We start from the raw sequence: 16,546 nt of genomic DNA, 5'->3' as shown, positions 1-16,546 counted from the left end.
GTTCACACTGATGTCCTCTCTTCCGGTGATGGTTGACCATCGTCTGCTTCAAGCCGACGCATGTGCATTCCTGAGAGTCATCAAGTTCACTGAACCCTTCAGGAGATTGTAAAATCGCTAGTTCATTTAGGTGGTTTAAAAGTATGTCTTTTAAAGCAAATTACAATTGCAGTGATCATAGTTCAGAGAAAGTATATCAAGAGGAGTATCTAGAAGAGTGACCTGGCAAAACGTCACCGAACATCACCAGTGCCATCTTGCCAGAAGGTTATCCTTCTCATTTCTATCGGTTCCAACAAAATGTTATCATTAGAGACATATTCCTCTCTGCTCTCAGAAGTTTGAAAGGATTCCTCCCTTCACAACTTCTTGGTCCACTCTTCTATATCACTACCTTTAACATAGCACTCTTCCCATGCAGCTACATGAGGCACAACACTTTCCTTTCACCTTTTCTCTTCCCATCAGTCAAAGACCAAAACTGCCCTCCAGCAGAAGCAGTAATTTATAAGCACTCCATCTAGACCACTGTATTCACAATGTGGTCTCCTCAATACTGGAGGAACCAAATGCTAACTGGGCTATCGCCTTCTAGGACATCTGTCTTCAATCTACAGAAATGATCTTGAGCTTCTGCTCACACACTCTAATTTACCATCTCACTTTCATTCTGACCTATCGGTCTATAGGAGCGGGCACCCAACCTGGATGGCAGACTTGAGTGGAGCACCAACGCAGAGGCTGTGTACAAGAAGAACCTGATTTGCCTCTACTTCCTGAGGAGACTGAGGTTCTTTGGAGTATGCAGGCCTCTCCTTCACATGTTCTATCAGTCTGTTGCCGACAGTACAATCTGTTATGTGGTGGTGGGCTTGGGCAAGAGTATCAACACAGGTGATGCCTTCAGGCTCAATAAACTGATTAGAAAGGCTGGCTCTGTTATAGGAGTCAAATTGGACACCCTGGAGGCTGTGGTAGAACAAAGGACCCTATGGAAAATCCTGGCAACTCTGGACAATGTTTTTCATCCTCTGCATGCCACCTTAGCTGAACAGAGGAGCACTTTTAGTAATAGACTACAACAACTGCACTGCCCGAAAAAGTGCTATATGAAGTCTTTCTTACCCTTGGCCATTAGGCTCTATAAAGAGTCACGCTACAGCTGGGGATGTGATGATCCCTTCCTGTTAGACTGTTTGAGGTAACTTATTTTTTTTATTTTCTGACTTCTCTTCTAATTTTTATATATCTGTGCACTTGAAATACTACCGTGATACTGTCATTTCCCGTCTATCATCTATCTTATCCAAACTACTAATCAAACTGATACAAGTCATTTGGTTTCACACCATGAGAGATATTTCCATTTGTCTACCCACTTCCTTTGCCACTGAAAACTCGATTTTTTTCTCTTCCTCCGTTCTGATGAGTGGCCTTGGAAGTCATCCACATCAGCTACTGCACTCCATGGTCCCCCAGCACTCATCCACCCAATGCACTGTCACTTTACATTTGCACTCCACACCTCATACCTATACTGAGTCAGTTATTGTCTTACTGTATTTTCATATATCCTGCTACTACCTAGAAGAGTTACTCTTGCCAAGTCACTTTGTCACTTTATTACTTCCTGTCAATCACCTTGTGTTCAGCTACACCTGCACCTAGCATCACTTTATGTACATACAATTAGTTTATGTATACAAGGTAATCTTACAGTGCCTATAAAAAACATACACCCCTCTGGGAAGTTTACATGTTTTATTGTTTTACAGCATTGAATTATAATGGATTTAATTTGGCTTTTTGACACTGATCAACAGAAAAATATTCTTTCCTGTCAACGTGAAAACAGATCTTTACAACGTGATCTAAATTAATTACAATTATAAAGCATGAAATAATCGATTGCATAAGTATTCACCCTGCCCCCTTTGATATGACACATCAAATCATCACTGGTGCATCACATCATTATGTGACTGGTGAGATCTGTTTTTGGAGACCTGTGTGCAATTAAGTTGTTTCAATTGATTGCAGTAAAACTACACCTGTATCTGGAAGGTCCAGCTGCTGGTGAGTCAGCATCCTGGCAAAAACTACACAATGAAGACCAAAGAATACTCTAAGCATCTCTGCAAAAAGATTGTTGAAAAACACAAGTCAGGAGATGGATACAGGAAATTTTACAAGTTACTTGTAAAAGTTACAAGTTACTCCCTTGGAGTACAGTTAAGTCAATCATCAAGAAATGGAAAGATATGGCACAGCTGTAAATCTACCTAGAGCAGGCCGAACTCAAAATCTGAGTGACAGTGCAAGAAAGGGCCAGTGAGGGAGGCCACTGAGAGACCTATGACAACTCTGGAGGAGTTAAAAGCTTCAGTGCTGAGGTGGAAGAGACTGCACATACAACTGTGGCCAGGGGCTTCACCAGTCGCAGCTTTATGGGAGAGTGGCAAGAGAAAGCCACTGTTGAAAAAACCTCACATGAAATCTCAGCTCCATCCCTACCATGAAGCATGGTAGTGGCTGCATCATGCTAAGGATGCTTCACTGCAGCACGACCTGGAAGGCTTGTGATAGTAGAGGGTAAAGTGAATACAGCAAAATATAGAGAAATCCTGGAGGAGAACCTGATGCAGTTTGCAAGAGATCTGCGATTTGGGAGAAGATTTGTTTTCCAGCAAGACAATGACCCTGAGCATAAAGCCATACACAGGAATGGCTTAAAAACAACAAAATGAATGTCCTAGAGTGGCCAAGTCAGAGTCCAAACCTCAATCCAATTGAAAATTTGTGGCTGGACTTGAAAAGGTTTGTTCACTCACGATCAGAATCAGAATCAGGTTTATTATTTGTTAACTTAGCAGCAGCAGTTCAATGCAATACATAATATAGAAGAGAAAAAAATATAATAATAATCAATAAGTATATTGAATAGATTAAAACCATGCAAGAAACAGAAATACTGTATTTTAAAAAAAGAGAGGTTGTGTCCAAGGGTTCAATGTCCATTTAGGAATCAGATAGCAGAGGTGAAGAAGCTGTTCCTGAATCGCTGAGTGTGTGCCTTCAGGCTTCTGTATCTCCTGCCTGATGGTAACAGTGAAAAAAGGGCATGCCCTGGGTGCTGGAGATCCTTAATAATGGACACTGCCTTTCTGAGACACCGCTCCCTGAAGATGTCCTGGGTACTTTGTAGGCTAGTACCCAAGATGGAGCCGACTAAATTTACAACCTTCTGCAGCTTCTTCCGGTCCTGTGCAGTAGCCCCTCCATACCAGACAGTGATGCAGCCTGTCAGAATGCTCTCCACGGCATTCTATAAAAGTTTTTGAGTGTATTTGTTGACATGCCAAATCTCTTCAAACTCCTAATGAAGTATAGCTGCAGTCTTGCTTTCTTTATAACTACATTGATATGTTGGGACCAGGTTAGATCCTCAGAGATCTTGACACCCAGGAACTTGAAGCTGCTCATTCACTCCACTTCTAATCCCTCCATGACGATTGATATGTGTTCCTTCATCTTATCCTTCCTGAAGTCCACAATCAGCTTTTTTGTCTCACTGACATTGAGTGTCAGGTTGTTGCTGCGGCACCACTCCACTAGTTGGCATATCTCACTCCTGTCCTCCCTCTCGTCACCATCTGATATTCTACCAATAATGGTTGTATCATCAGCAAATTTATAAATGGTATTTGAGCTTTGCCTAGCCACACAGTCAGGTGTATATAGAAAGTAGAGCAGTGGGCTAAGCACACACCCCTGACGTGCGCCAGTATTGATTGTCAGTGAGGAGGATATGTTATCACCAATCTTCATAGATTGTGGTCTTCCGGTTAGAAAGTCGAGGATTCAATTGCAGAGGGAGGTACAGAGGCCCAGAGGCCCAGCTTCTCCAAATCCCCATGCAATCTGACAGAGCTTGAACAGTTTTGTATGAAGAATGGGGAAACATTGCAATCTCCAGATGTGCAAAGCTGATAGAGACCTATCCACACAGAGTCAAGGCAGTAATTGCTGCCAAAGGTTCATCTACTAAATACTGACTTGAAGGGGATGAATACTTATGCAATCAATTACTCTGAGTATACATTTGTAATTAATTTAGATCACTTTGTAGAGACTTATTTTCACTTTAACATTAATCAGTCTTTTTCTGTTGATTAGGGTTAAAAAAAGCCAAATTAAATCCACTGTGATTCAACGTTATAAAACAATAAAATATGAAATCTTCCAAAGGGGCGGGGGAACACTTTTTATAGGCACTGTATGTCCAGTATTTATGGCCACAAACAGTCAGTTGTACATTGTTTTTTATAAGATTACTTTTATATTTATAAGTGTTGGTGTGTGGCCAAGTGGTTAAGGCTTCGGTCTAGTGATCTGAAGGTCACTAGTTCAAGCCTCAGGGGAGGCAGCGTGTTGTGTCCTTGAGCAAGGCACTTAACCACACATTGCTCTGCGACGACACCGGTGCCAAGCTGTATCCGTCCTAGTGCCCTTCCCTTGGACAATATCAGTGGCGTGGAGAGGGAAGACTTGCAGCATGGGCAACTGCCGGTCTTCCATACAACCTTGCCCAGGCCTGCGCCCTGGAAACCTTCCAATACGCAAATCCATGGTCTCACGAGACTAACAGATGCCTATATATATAGCATTTTTGTGTTAACAGTTTATCAATGTTAAGTCATCAATGTATCAGAGAACTGGTGAGGGAGGGGTCCTAAGTAATTCTGAAATAAGGATTGTTCCAATGTTCTAGTAAGTGCCAGGAATATTTTGCACTCAGGCAGCTAAACCTATAACTTGAACACATGTACACCTTATGTGAATGGCATGCTGCACTCCACTCCACTCCCCAACTCACAGACACGCTCTAATCCTGTACTGCAACAACAGGAATTCTGCAGATGCTGAAAATTCAAGCAACACACATCAAAGCTGCTGGTGAACGCAGCAGGCCAGGCAGCATCTGTAGGAAGAGGTGCAGTCGACGTTTCAGGCCGAGACCCTTCATCAGGCACTTTGATGTGTGTTGCTTGAACTTCCAGCTTCCTGACGAAGGGTCTCGGCCTGAAACGTCGACTGCACCTCTTCCTACAGATGCTGCCTGGCCTGCTGCGTTCACCAGCAACTTTGATGTGTGTTGCTAATCCTGTACTGGTCACTTTTCATCTTTTACTATTGCTATTTCACATATTTATATGACTGTTTGTTTTATTATTATGGTGTCAGTTACATTATACTGGCTTACATAAATATGCATCTTGCACTTTATGTCAACCTGTCAATCTTCAGGCCATGCCAGTCAGGAACTAATATGCTAATGTTATTTTGTGACTTTATATGCTAGATTGTAACTATAGTGTGTGACTATGTGTACTGTCCTTTTGCACTTGGCACCAGAGGAACGATGTTTTGTTTGGCTATATACATGCATATGGTTGAATGACAATAAACTTGAACTTGAATAAAGGAGAAATTACTCAATGTGAGGACAAAGCCTGCCAAGTGAATGAAGTGGTGGGCTGCTGGGGCTTCTGTTCAACAAAGAAGTAAACGGGCATCAGTTTTCTGCTGTGGATGAGGGTGTAGTCAAAGGATTCATTTTCCTCAAAGATGGCTGTGGAGGTCAAGTCATTGAATATATTTAAAGCAGAGGTGAATAGGTTCTTCATTAGTTGGGATGTAAAAGGTTACAGGAAAAATGAAGGGAGAATGGGGTTGAGAGGAATAATAAATCAGCCATGATGGAATGATAGAGCAAACTCAATGGGCCACATGGCCTAATTCTGCTCCTAACTCTTATGATTTATGGTGTTATACCACATTCATTTTCATTCATTATATGGTACATTTGGTGACGGGTGCATAGTCAACCTTTCACACACCAAAAAAAATGTCAATAATGAGTGTACTTACTTGGAAGCTAAAAAAGGGATCTTATTACTAGCAGCAAGAGTAGTCTCAGCTTCTCGTTTTACATGCAAGTTCCCGCCACTGCATTTTTCCAGTAGATCGACGATATCATTGTTGTACACCTCCACAACAGACACTTCAACAGAGTAGGTTTCAGATGGCCTGTCTGACATCAGACTGCAAAGATAACAAATATAATAATGCCCTGAAGGTAACAATGCATTAAAATACTATACAATTCATTAATTACGCACCAATCACTGTTACTTTTCTGGCATGAATCTACATTCCACCTTTTTAAGGAATGTAATTTTTCTTGCATCAGCACATTGCTGGGTGGGAGAGATTGTTATATTTATTTGCTACCCACAGCTGCCAGTGTGAAGTCTTCTTGAAACACAGCAGTTGTGGTGAAGTGCACCAGCACTGCTGTTGACTGGAAAATTTCAGGATTTTTTAAGTTGTATTTTTATTTGGATAAGGTATTCACAAGTAATACACAAACTTTTTTTTACATATATAACCTTTTCCATTTTTGTATGTGACTAAATCTATATTAATTTGTACATTCACAAGTGCACATTGAGATAATATAGAAAATAATTAGGCACTCAAATAGATGTTTATGTGCAATTGTAATTCCACACTATTAAACTAAATAATGATAATTGTTGTTATAAAAATATTAATAATAGTGGTTGAATACTAATTTCCATGTATCTCTTCAGGTCCATTTCTTTCTGGTCCAAAATTTCCCCAGATCTTTTCTTTACTTGTGTTAATTCCACATTTTCCAAAAAAAAAGAACAGTAAACATTCGAGTCAAGGGTTCTTACGTTAACACTATTACTATGTTGGTGAGACAAACAGTATAAACCATTAAAAGAGTCACCTAAAGTCTGCTCGCTCTGGGGTTATAAATTCAATCCATTTATTCCAAATTTGATAAAATTTTTCCTTTTGAATTCTCAGAGAGTAGGTCAATGTTTCCATTTTAAATATTTCCAAAATGATTTCATGCCAATCTTCTAATGTAGGTGATGTTGGATTTAACCACTTTCTGGTGATTGATTTCTTACTTGCCGCGAAAAGGGCCGACAGCAGCTTTATATCTTTCTTCTGTTCCAAAGACAATACATGCCCTAAGTAGAGAGTCTCAAAGTTCAGAGGTATCTGAGTCTTAAATACCTTAACTAATGTTCTGTGAATACCTTCCCAATATAAACTTAATTTAGGGCAATCCCAAAAAATATGGAAATGATTTGCCTCCTTGGAGCCACACCTTCTCCAACACGCCACGTTTGTGTCTTTGTATTTTTCCTGGTATGGGGTCTTGAAGTATCTTATAATATTTTTCCAACAATGTTCTCTCCAAGTCAAAGAGTTAGTCAAAGACCACAGGAAGCTGCATTTTTTTCCCCAAGCCTCCTCTGAAAGTACCAACCCCGCTTCTTTCTCCCACTTCTCTTTAATATACAGTGTGTTTACATTTTTAGCATGGGAGAGTGCATTATATAATTGAGAAACTGATTTACTAGGTATTGAACTGCAAGCCGAATTCAGAATCTTGAAAAATTCTAATCCTACTGTTGATAAGTCTGTATATCTACAACTCTGGTTAACATGATGTCGTACTTGAGGGTACCTAAAAAAGTCATTATGTTCTAGGCCATGTTTGTCCTGCAGGGATTGAAAACTTTGTAACAAACTTTTATGTGTGAATGAGGGGTAGGTTGTAAGACCTTTCTTTATCCACATTTCAAATCTTCTATCTCCTCTGCTGGGAAGAAATTCAGTATCATAAGCATACTATCTGAAAAAGTTTTAACATGTTATTGATTCCACATGAGTTAACCACCTTCTGCCATACTTTAATGTGAGATTTATCCAGCTGTTTTTAATCTTTTCCAATGGGACCATCAATCCTTTGTCAGCTATTGAGGCCTGTAGAGGAAAACTGTCAACCAATCCAAATTCTATTTCCTTCCATCTAGCCTTATATTCCCTATTACACCAATACAACAGAGGGGTTATCGATGAGGCATAAAAATAATTTCTCGGTCGACTTCCGGGTCATCAAGGAAATGGCGGCGTAAGGAAAAGGTCTCTCGACAAAAAAGAAGGTAAACTGCCCCAAAATCGAATTTAGACAAATACTTAATATTGCATAACTATATTAATAAAAGGGGCAAGGATGATGTCTAAGAACAAGAATAAAAAGTCCGCTTCGAAGGCTGATAAACATAAAGAGATGCAGCAAGGCGATGGGCCTAGCTCCCCCATGGCAAGCCAGGACAGAGATAATGAGGGGGAATCGGTGACTCTGTCTTTGATTCTCGGAGAGATTCGCGAGTTCCGACAAGATAACAGCAAACAGCTGGAAGATATTAAAGGAGAAATAGTAAAAACTAACTCGCGGATAGATGAAGCCGAAGCGAGGATTGTTGGAATTGAAGAGAAGCTACAAAACGCCGAGGAAGTGATAGCAGAAATGCTGAAGCTACAAGACCAGCTCCAGTGGAAACTAATAGATCAAGAAGGCCGCTCGAGAAGGGAAAATGTGAGGATCTACGGAGTTCCCGAAGGAACCGAAGGTAAACCCGGATTGATGATTCCCTTCGTGGAGAAGCTGCTTAGAGAGAACCTTGATATACCGGCCGCAAAAGACCTACAGATAGGAAGGGCTCAACGCGCGTTGGCACCACAGCCTCCGGCAGGCGCCCAGCCCAGATCGATTCTGATCAGATTTCTCAGTTACAGAACGAAGGAAGAGGTGCTTAAAAGAGCATGGCAAAAGAAAGGTTTCATGTGGAACAACTGCAAAATCAGTTTAGACCACGACTACGCACCAGGGATTCTTGCCAGACAGAAGGAATATACGGAAACACGGAGAGTCCTGAAGGAAAACAACATCAGATTCCAGACCCTGTATCCAGCTCGGCTGAGAGTCTTTTACGACGAAGGGACAAAAACTTACGCTACGGTGGAGGAGGCAACGTTGGACCTGGCGGACCGGGGACTACCTATTAAAGTTATCGCCCAACCGGAGTCGCTACTGGAGAGGATTCGGCAGAAGTCGTGGCAGTTAGTGGGGCGAGGACGCTCCACTCGAACCAGAGTGTCAAACTACAAGGAAAAGCTGCAAATATTCAGACGCGAATATACAGAGAATACAGATTAATTAAGAGAAATGACTGAAAAGAGTAAATCCGACTTAAACGTAAAATGAAGACTGGTAACTGAAAATAAACTAGGCGGAATAACTTGAATGATAGCAATATGGTCGAGACATAAATAGGAGAAAATTCTCTATGATTATTCAAACTGCTGAGGGCCCTCTAACACAGGGTGAAGATAGAGGTTATCCCTCTGAACTGAGGCGGGTCGGTGCTCAGGCCTCACTGTGGGAAGTCGGGAAAAATTTTCAAATGTTATACGTTCAGAAATGTCTAGGGTGTGGTTATATGTCCTGGTTTACTGTTGAGAAGGGATTGCTTACTGTTTGGTTAGAAAAGGAGAGTGCTTTTTTTCTACTAGAGAAAAATGCAAACTGAATTGGTAAAAATAATTTCCTCTAATGTTAATGGGGTTTTGAATCCAATTAAAAGAAATAAGATTATGTCTAAATTGAAAAAAGAGAGGGCACAAATAGCTTTCCTCCAGGAAACACATATGAGCCAATCTGAACATGGAAAATTAAAAAGAATGGGCTTTAAGCATGTATTTTATTCATCATATAAATTGAGTCACAAAAGAGGGGTAGCTACTTTAATATCAAGTACTCTTAATTATGAACATATTTCAGAGACTAGAGACAAAGAAGGACGGTTTGTAAAAATCACAGGAAGAATAGAAGGTACAGAAATAACATTGCTGAATGTTTATGCTCCTCCAGGTAGTGAATGGTCATTTTATAGACACATTTTTGACCTAATGGTCAGTTCTCGAAGGGTAGTAATTTGTGGAGGGGATTTTAATATTAGATTAAATCCTATATTAGATTCTTCAAGAATAGTTACTCAGAATAAACCTCTGACTCGGAAAGTGAATTCATTGATGGAGGAGTTGGGAATTATAGATGTCTGGAGGGAATTACACCCTACTAGTAAAGATTATACATATTACTCTTTCCCTCATTCAGCCTATTCAAGGATAGACTATTTCTTTATCTTTAATACAGAACGACTCAGGATAAAAAACTGTAATATTGCAACAATTGATCTGTCGGATCATAGCCCAGTCTCTATGTCTCTAATCCTGGAAAGGAAAATGAGGAAAACACTATGGAGGCTAAACTCACATATACTCAATAACCCGAAAGTAATGGAGAGATTAAGGGGAGAAATCAAAGAATATCTAGACCTTAATGACACGGGAGAAACATCACCAGTGATTTTATGGGATACATTGAAAGCTGTACTGAGAGGGAAAATTATTTCCATTACTACTCACATGAAAAAAATCAATGCACAAAAATTAGCAGACCTTCAAGGAAAATTAAAACAACTTCAAGTTGTAGATAGCAACAAAAGTAATTCAAATCAAAAACAGGAAATTAGGAAATTGCAAAGTGAAATTGATGATATTTATACGTTGGAAACTCAAAGAAATTTTCTTTACCTGAGACAAAAGAATTATGAAGTAGGAGGTAAATCAGCTAGATTATTAGCATATAAATTACGAAAACAACAAGCAGACAATACAATTCATAAAATAAAGAATCCAAAGACAAAGCTTGTGGAGAGTACAATAGGGAAAATTCAAGAGAGTTTTGAAACATATTATCGAGAGCTGTACTCCCAACCCCGGGCCCCCAATGAGCCCTATATAGACAGTGTATTGAATTTTTTAGATCTACCTAAACTTACAGATTTACAAAATGAAAGTTTATTAGAACCAGTAACTGTCAAAGAACTGAACATGGCCATCTCTAGGTTAAAGGCTGGAAAGTCCCCGGGTTCTGATGGGTTTACCTCAGAGTGGTACAAGTCCCTGAAGACACAGTTAGCCCCATTACTACTTAACACCTTTAATTGGATCTTGCAGAGAGGAGAAACTCCACCTTCCTGGAGGGAAGCGATTATTTCAGTTATTCCTAAAGAGGGTAAAGATAAACTAGAATGTGGCAATTATCGGCCAATTAGTGTTCTTAATTTAGATTACAAACTATTTACATCTATATTAGCGCACAGATTGGAAAAGCTTTTACCTGGGCTAATCCATTTAGACCAGACTGGATTTATTCAACAAAGACAAACACAGGGCAACATAAGGAGAACTCTGCACATATTAGAACAGGTTAATAAGAACGAGACAGAGACAATGGTAGTAGGATTGGACGCTGAGAAAGCTTTTGATTCGGTTAGTTGGGCATTCCTATACAGAGTGTTAGGAAGATTCGGCTTTCAAGAAAGGTTTATTAAAGTAATTCAGACTCTATATGACAGCCCTACAGCCCGAATTAAGATAAATGGGGACCTCTCTGACTCCTTCATTTTAGAGCGAGGCACTAGACAGGGATGCCCAATTTCTCCTCTCCTTTTTGCGCTATATATTGAACCACTTGCCCAACTAATAAGACAGAGCGAAATTGTAAAAGGTATCAAGGTGGCAGGGATTGAACAGAAAGTGGCGTTATTCGCAGATGATGTTTTGGTCTATCTGAGTGAACCAGAAAAATCATTTATAGGATTGTTTACACTGTTGGATGACTTTGGGAAAATATCAGGTTATAAAATAAATGTAAAGAAAACGCAAAAAAATAAAATAAAATAATAATTTCTCAAGCAAGGAAGAACCATACCTCCTCCTCCTTTCCTAACTGTAAGGTGTTATACTTCATACTTTATACTTTATTGTCGCCAAACAATTGATACTAGAACGTACAATCATCACAGCGATATTTGATTCTGAGCTTCCCACTCCCTGGATCACAAATCGATGGTAAATGTTAAAAATTTAAATTATAAATCATAAAAGAAAATATTAAAAAAAGGTATTAAATCAGATTCTAGTTTTCTTTCCTTGCCAGATAAAGCGGGAAATCCATTTGTCCCATTCCCTGAATTGATTATCGTCCACCTCCACAGGTAAAGCCCAGAAAAGTTAAAGTAACTGAAGGAGAATATTCATTTTTATGGTATTTATCCTTGAATTTAAACTTAAAAAAAGATTCCATTTATGTATACCTGCTTTTATCTCTGAAATTAACGGCCCATAATTTACCTGTGACCATGATGAAAGATCTTTTGGTAGGGTTATTCCTAAATATTTTAATGATTTAGATTCCCACTTAAGATCATATGTATCCTGCAATTTTTTGGATGCTGTATAATCTAAGGACAAAACCTGTGTTTTCTTTACACTAATTTTATAACCAGATATTTTCCCGAACTCATCCAACAGTGTAAACTAGTGGTCACCAACCTTTTTAAGCCCAAGATCCCCTACCTCGACCTCAGTGAAAGGCAAGATCTACCTACTAAATCATTTAGAGAAAAAACAGCTCAGATTTTACTTACAATTTGAGGCCTTTTATTTGGGCAAATTGTATTTGAATTACACAAAATACTTCTGTCAAACTTTCAAATTAATTCAAACAAGAAAACACTGTAACTAGCATATCAAACAGGCCATAGCTGTCTTTCTTTAAGAATATTACATACTTCACACCTTTAATTCTAAGTTTCATTATTTAATTTTATTTCAACACGAAAAATAAATGAATAAAAATTGACTGTTGCACTCAGTGTGATGACTGGGGCTGAATACTTTCTCCTAGTTCCCTGAAATTTGGCTCATAACTACAGACAGCCTGTCTGAGACAGTCTGTGAGGTGTAGGATTGCCAACTGTCCCGTATTTCCCCCGCTAAGGTAGAGCGTTCCTATGAAACCTTTCGTGCGGAAATGCTTTACGCGGAAGAAGCAATTACCATTAATTTATATGGAAAAATTTTTTGAGCGTTCCCAGACCCAAAAAAATAACCTACCAAATAACACATAAAACCTAAAATAACACTAACATATAGTAAAAGCAGGAATGATATGATAAATACACAGCCTATGTAAAGTAGAAATAATGAAGATTAAGCCAAAACCGATTCTTGGGGTAAAAGTCCTGACGAAGGGTCTCGGCCTGAAACGTCGACTGCGCCTCTTCCTATAGATGCTGCTTGGCCTGCTGCGTTCACCAGCAACTTTGATGTGTGTTTCTTGGGGTAAAAGAATCGGCACATCACGCATGCGCACATAGGTGCCCGCGCAAGGCTTCACGGTCATTGTAGTCTTTCTCAAGGTAAACACAAATGTCCCGGGATTTGACGCTACTTTTGTCCCTTATTTGGGAGTGAGAACGTTGGCAATCCTAGTGAGGTGTCTGTCAGTAAGTTAGCTCCTGGTCTTAGATTTAATATTTTTCATCTGTGAAAATGCAGCTTCATATAGATAAGTTGACCCAAAGTAGGCAGTGACTTTTAGTGCCATAAAACTAACGCACACACCGCGCATTGCTCGGCCCCATCAGTAGTAATTGCCACCAGTTTATGAATGGCGATGTCATTTTCACGGACATTTTTTTTAAACTCATTGTAAATATCCTCACCTCTCGTTCTTTCCTCTAATTGCAAAAGAGTGAGGAAGTCCTCCTTGTTGTAAAATCCTGGAAAGCCATTCTGACAAATACAACAAGCTGAGCTGTTTGCATTACATCCAGGGATTCATTGAATTGTAGTGAAAAATATCCATGTCCTCTGACAGTGACTCTACCCTCCTTGTCACTGTTGCAGGGCCAAGCGGTATATTATGTATTGCGGTTGTGATGCCGTTTTTGTTTTTAAAGTCATTAAAAACAATCTCTGCGGTAATGGCCATTGCTTCCTTGAATAAATCGCCATCTGTAAAAGGCTTCTTGTGTTTAGCCAAAAGGTGACTTACATGAAATGATGCTTCAATAGTAGCCTTATTTTGAGCAGCATGTTTTGTGGAAAACGATTGCTGGGCCTTCAACCCCGATTTCAGCTCAACTTTCCAGGCCCGAATTGCGCTCTTTGGGGGGTAGATATCTTTAAATCCCTGGTGGTCGGTGTTGCGGTGCCGATCCAGATTCCCTCTTTTAGTCAGTGCTTGTGTTTGGTGGCACAACATAATACACACCTGTCTTTCACCAAGGTAAATCGAAATTCCTCTTCCCATTCTGGATGGAATTTGTATGTTTTCGCCTTCTTTTGTGGAGCCTCCGCTATGCTATCAGGATATCACGAGCGATTGCCGATTGTGTCGCCTCTGATCTGGGCCGACATTTACGTGCTGGGCGGCACCTAATTAATTAACTTGTTTATTTCGGCTTTTTTTCCCAAAGATGTGCTGGGTGCGTCCCAACTACCGCTGCACCTCTGCATGCTTCACGGCCCGGAGTTTGGGGACACTGCTGTATATTGACGTTTGCGACAGTCTGTACTCTTATCTAATCTGGTTGCTCACTTTGATGCAGCACAGGCTACTCTGAAAACATGGTGCATGGCGGGGGAACTACACACATGCGCACTGGGCAGAAAGAACGGAAACAAACCCCCGCAACCTGTTAACAATCTCTCTTTACAAACAGCTTTTTAGTGAAAATATTGTTATATTACCATTATCCTAATTAGTATTGCTTACTTTTATAATGCTCACATTACAACAGTATTTGTGTATTTATTTTTGATTTTTCTTCGGGATCTACTGGGAAAGTCTCAAAGATCGACCAGTCGATTGCGACCGACGGGTTGGCGACCCCTAGTATAAACAATCCACAATGCTTTTTCTGGTTCACTCAAATAGACTGCAAATAGCGCCACCTTCTGTTCAATCCCTGCCACCTTGATACCTTTTACAATTTCGCTCTGTCTTTATTAGTTGGGCAATAGGTTGAATGTATAGTGCAAAAAGGAGAGAAATTGGGCATCCCTGACTAGTTCCTCTCTCTAAAATAAAAGAGTTAGAGAGGTCCCCATTTATCTTAATGCAAGCTGTAGGGCTGTCATATAAAGTCTGGATTACTTTAATGAACTTTTCTTGAAAGCCGAATCTTCCTAACACTCTATATAGGAATACCCAACGAACTGAATCAAAAGCTTTCTCAGCATCTAATCCCACTACCATTGACTCTGTCCCATTCTTAATTACCTGTTCTAGTATGTGTAAAGTTCTCCTTAGGTTGTCCTGAGTTTGTCTTTGCTGAATGAATCCAGTCTGGTCTAAGTGGATGAGGCCAGGTAGAAGCTTTTCCAGTCTACGAGCTAATATAGATGTAAATAATTTGTAGTCCAAATTAACAACACTGATTGGCTGGGAATTACCACATTCTAGTTTATCCTTACCCTCTTTAGGAATAACTGAGATAATCACCTCTCTTCAGGAAGGTGGAATTTCTCCTCTAAGTAAGATCCAATTAAAGGTGTTAAGTAATAATGGAACTAACTGTGACTTCAGCGATTTGTACCACTCTGAGGTAAACCCATCAGAGCCTGGAGACTTTTCGGCCTTTAATCTAAAGATGGCCACGTTCAGTTCTTCGGCAGTTACTGTTTCTAATAGGCATTCATTTTATAAATCTGTGAGCTTGGGTAGATATAAAGGATTCAGTAAAGTGTCTATATAAGGCTCATTGGAGGCCTAGGGTTGAGAGTACAGCTCTCGATAATATGTTTCAAAACTCTCTTGAATTTTCCCTATTTTATTCTCCACAAACTTTGTTTTTGGATTCTTTATTTTATGAATTCTATTGTCTGCTTGTTGTTTATGTAATTTATATGCTAATAATCTAGCTGATTTTCCTCCTACTTCATAATTCTTTTGTCTCAGGTAAAGAAAGCTTCTTTGAGTTTCCAATGTGTATATATCATCAATTTCACTTCACACTTTAATTTCCTGTTTTAAATTAGAACTAATTTTGTTGCTATCTACAACTTGAAGTTGTTTTAATTTTCCTTGAAGGCCTGCTAATTTTTGTGCATTGAATTTTTTCATGTGAGTAGTAATGGAAATAATTTTCCTTCACAGTACAGTTTTCAATGTATCCCATAAGATCACTGGTGATGTTTCTCCAGTGTCATTTTGGTCTAAGTATTCTTTGATTTCTAACCTTAATTTCTCCATTACTTTTGGGTTATTGAGTAAATGTGAATTTAACCTCCATAGTGTTTTCCTCATTTTCCCTTCCAGAATTAGAGACATAGAGACTGGATTATGGTCTGACAGATCAACTGTTGCAATATTACACTCTTTTATCCTGAATCTATGTTAAATATAAAAAAAAGTCTATCCTTGAATCTGAATGAGGGAAAGAATAATGCATATAGTCTTTACTAGTGGGGTGTAATTCCCTCCACACAGCTATAATTCCCAGCTCCTCCATCAATTAATTCACTTTCCTAGTCAGAGGTTTATTCTGAATAATTGTTCTTGAAGAATCTAATACAGGGTTTAACCTAACATTAAAATTCTCTCCGCAGATTACTACCCCTTGAGAGCTGACCATTAGGTCAAAAATGTGTCTATAGAATGACCATTCACAACCTGGTGGAGCATAAACATTCAGCAATGTTATTTTAGTACCTTTTATTCTTCCTGTAATTTTTA

The 16,546-nt window shown here is 39.4% G+C and overlaps 1 protein-coding gene across 2 annotated transcripts in view; it reads right to left on the bottom strand.

The window, feature by feature from the left end:
* The window catches only part of kif25 (kinesin family member 25), a 315,794-nt gene that overhangs the window by 132,370 nt on the left and 166,878 nt on the right, over window positions 1-16,546 (bottom strand). For both annotated transcript variants that reach the window (XM_063056605.1, XM_063056604.1), the window contains one exon: window positions 5,932-6,105. In XM_063056605.1, coding sequence (XP_062912675.1) covers window positions 5,932-6,105 — 174 coding nt within the window. The remainder of the gene's footprint in view (window positions 1-5,931; window positions 6,106-16,546) is intronic.

This window comes from Mobula hypostoma, chromosome 8 (genome assembly GCF_963921235.1).
Source record: "Mobula hypostoma chromosome 8, sMobHyp1.1, whole genome shotgun sequence".
Classification (NCBI taxonomy): domain Eukaryota; kingdom Metazoa; phylum Chordata; class Chondrichthyes; order Myliobatiformes; family Myliobatidae; genus Mobula; species Mobula hypostoma.
This window is presented reverse-complemented; position numbering and strand designations above follow the sequence as displayed.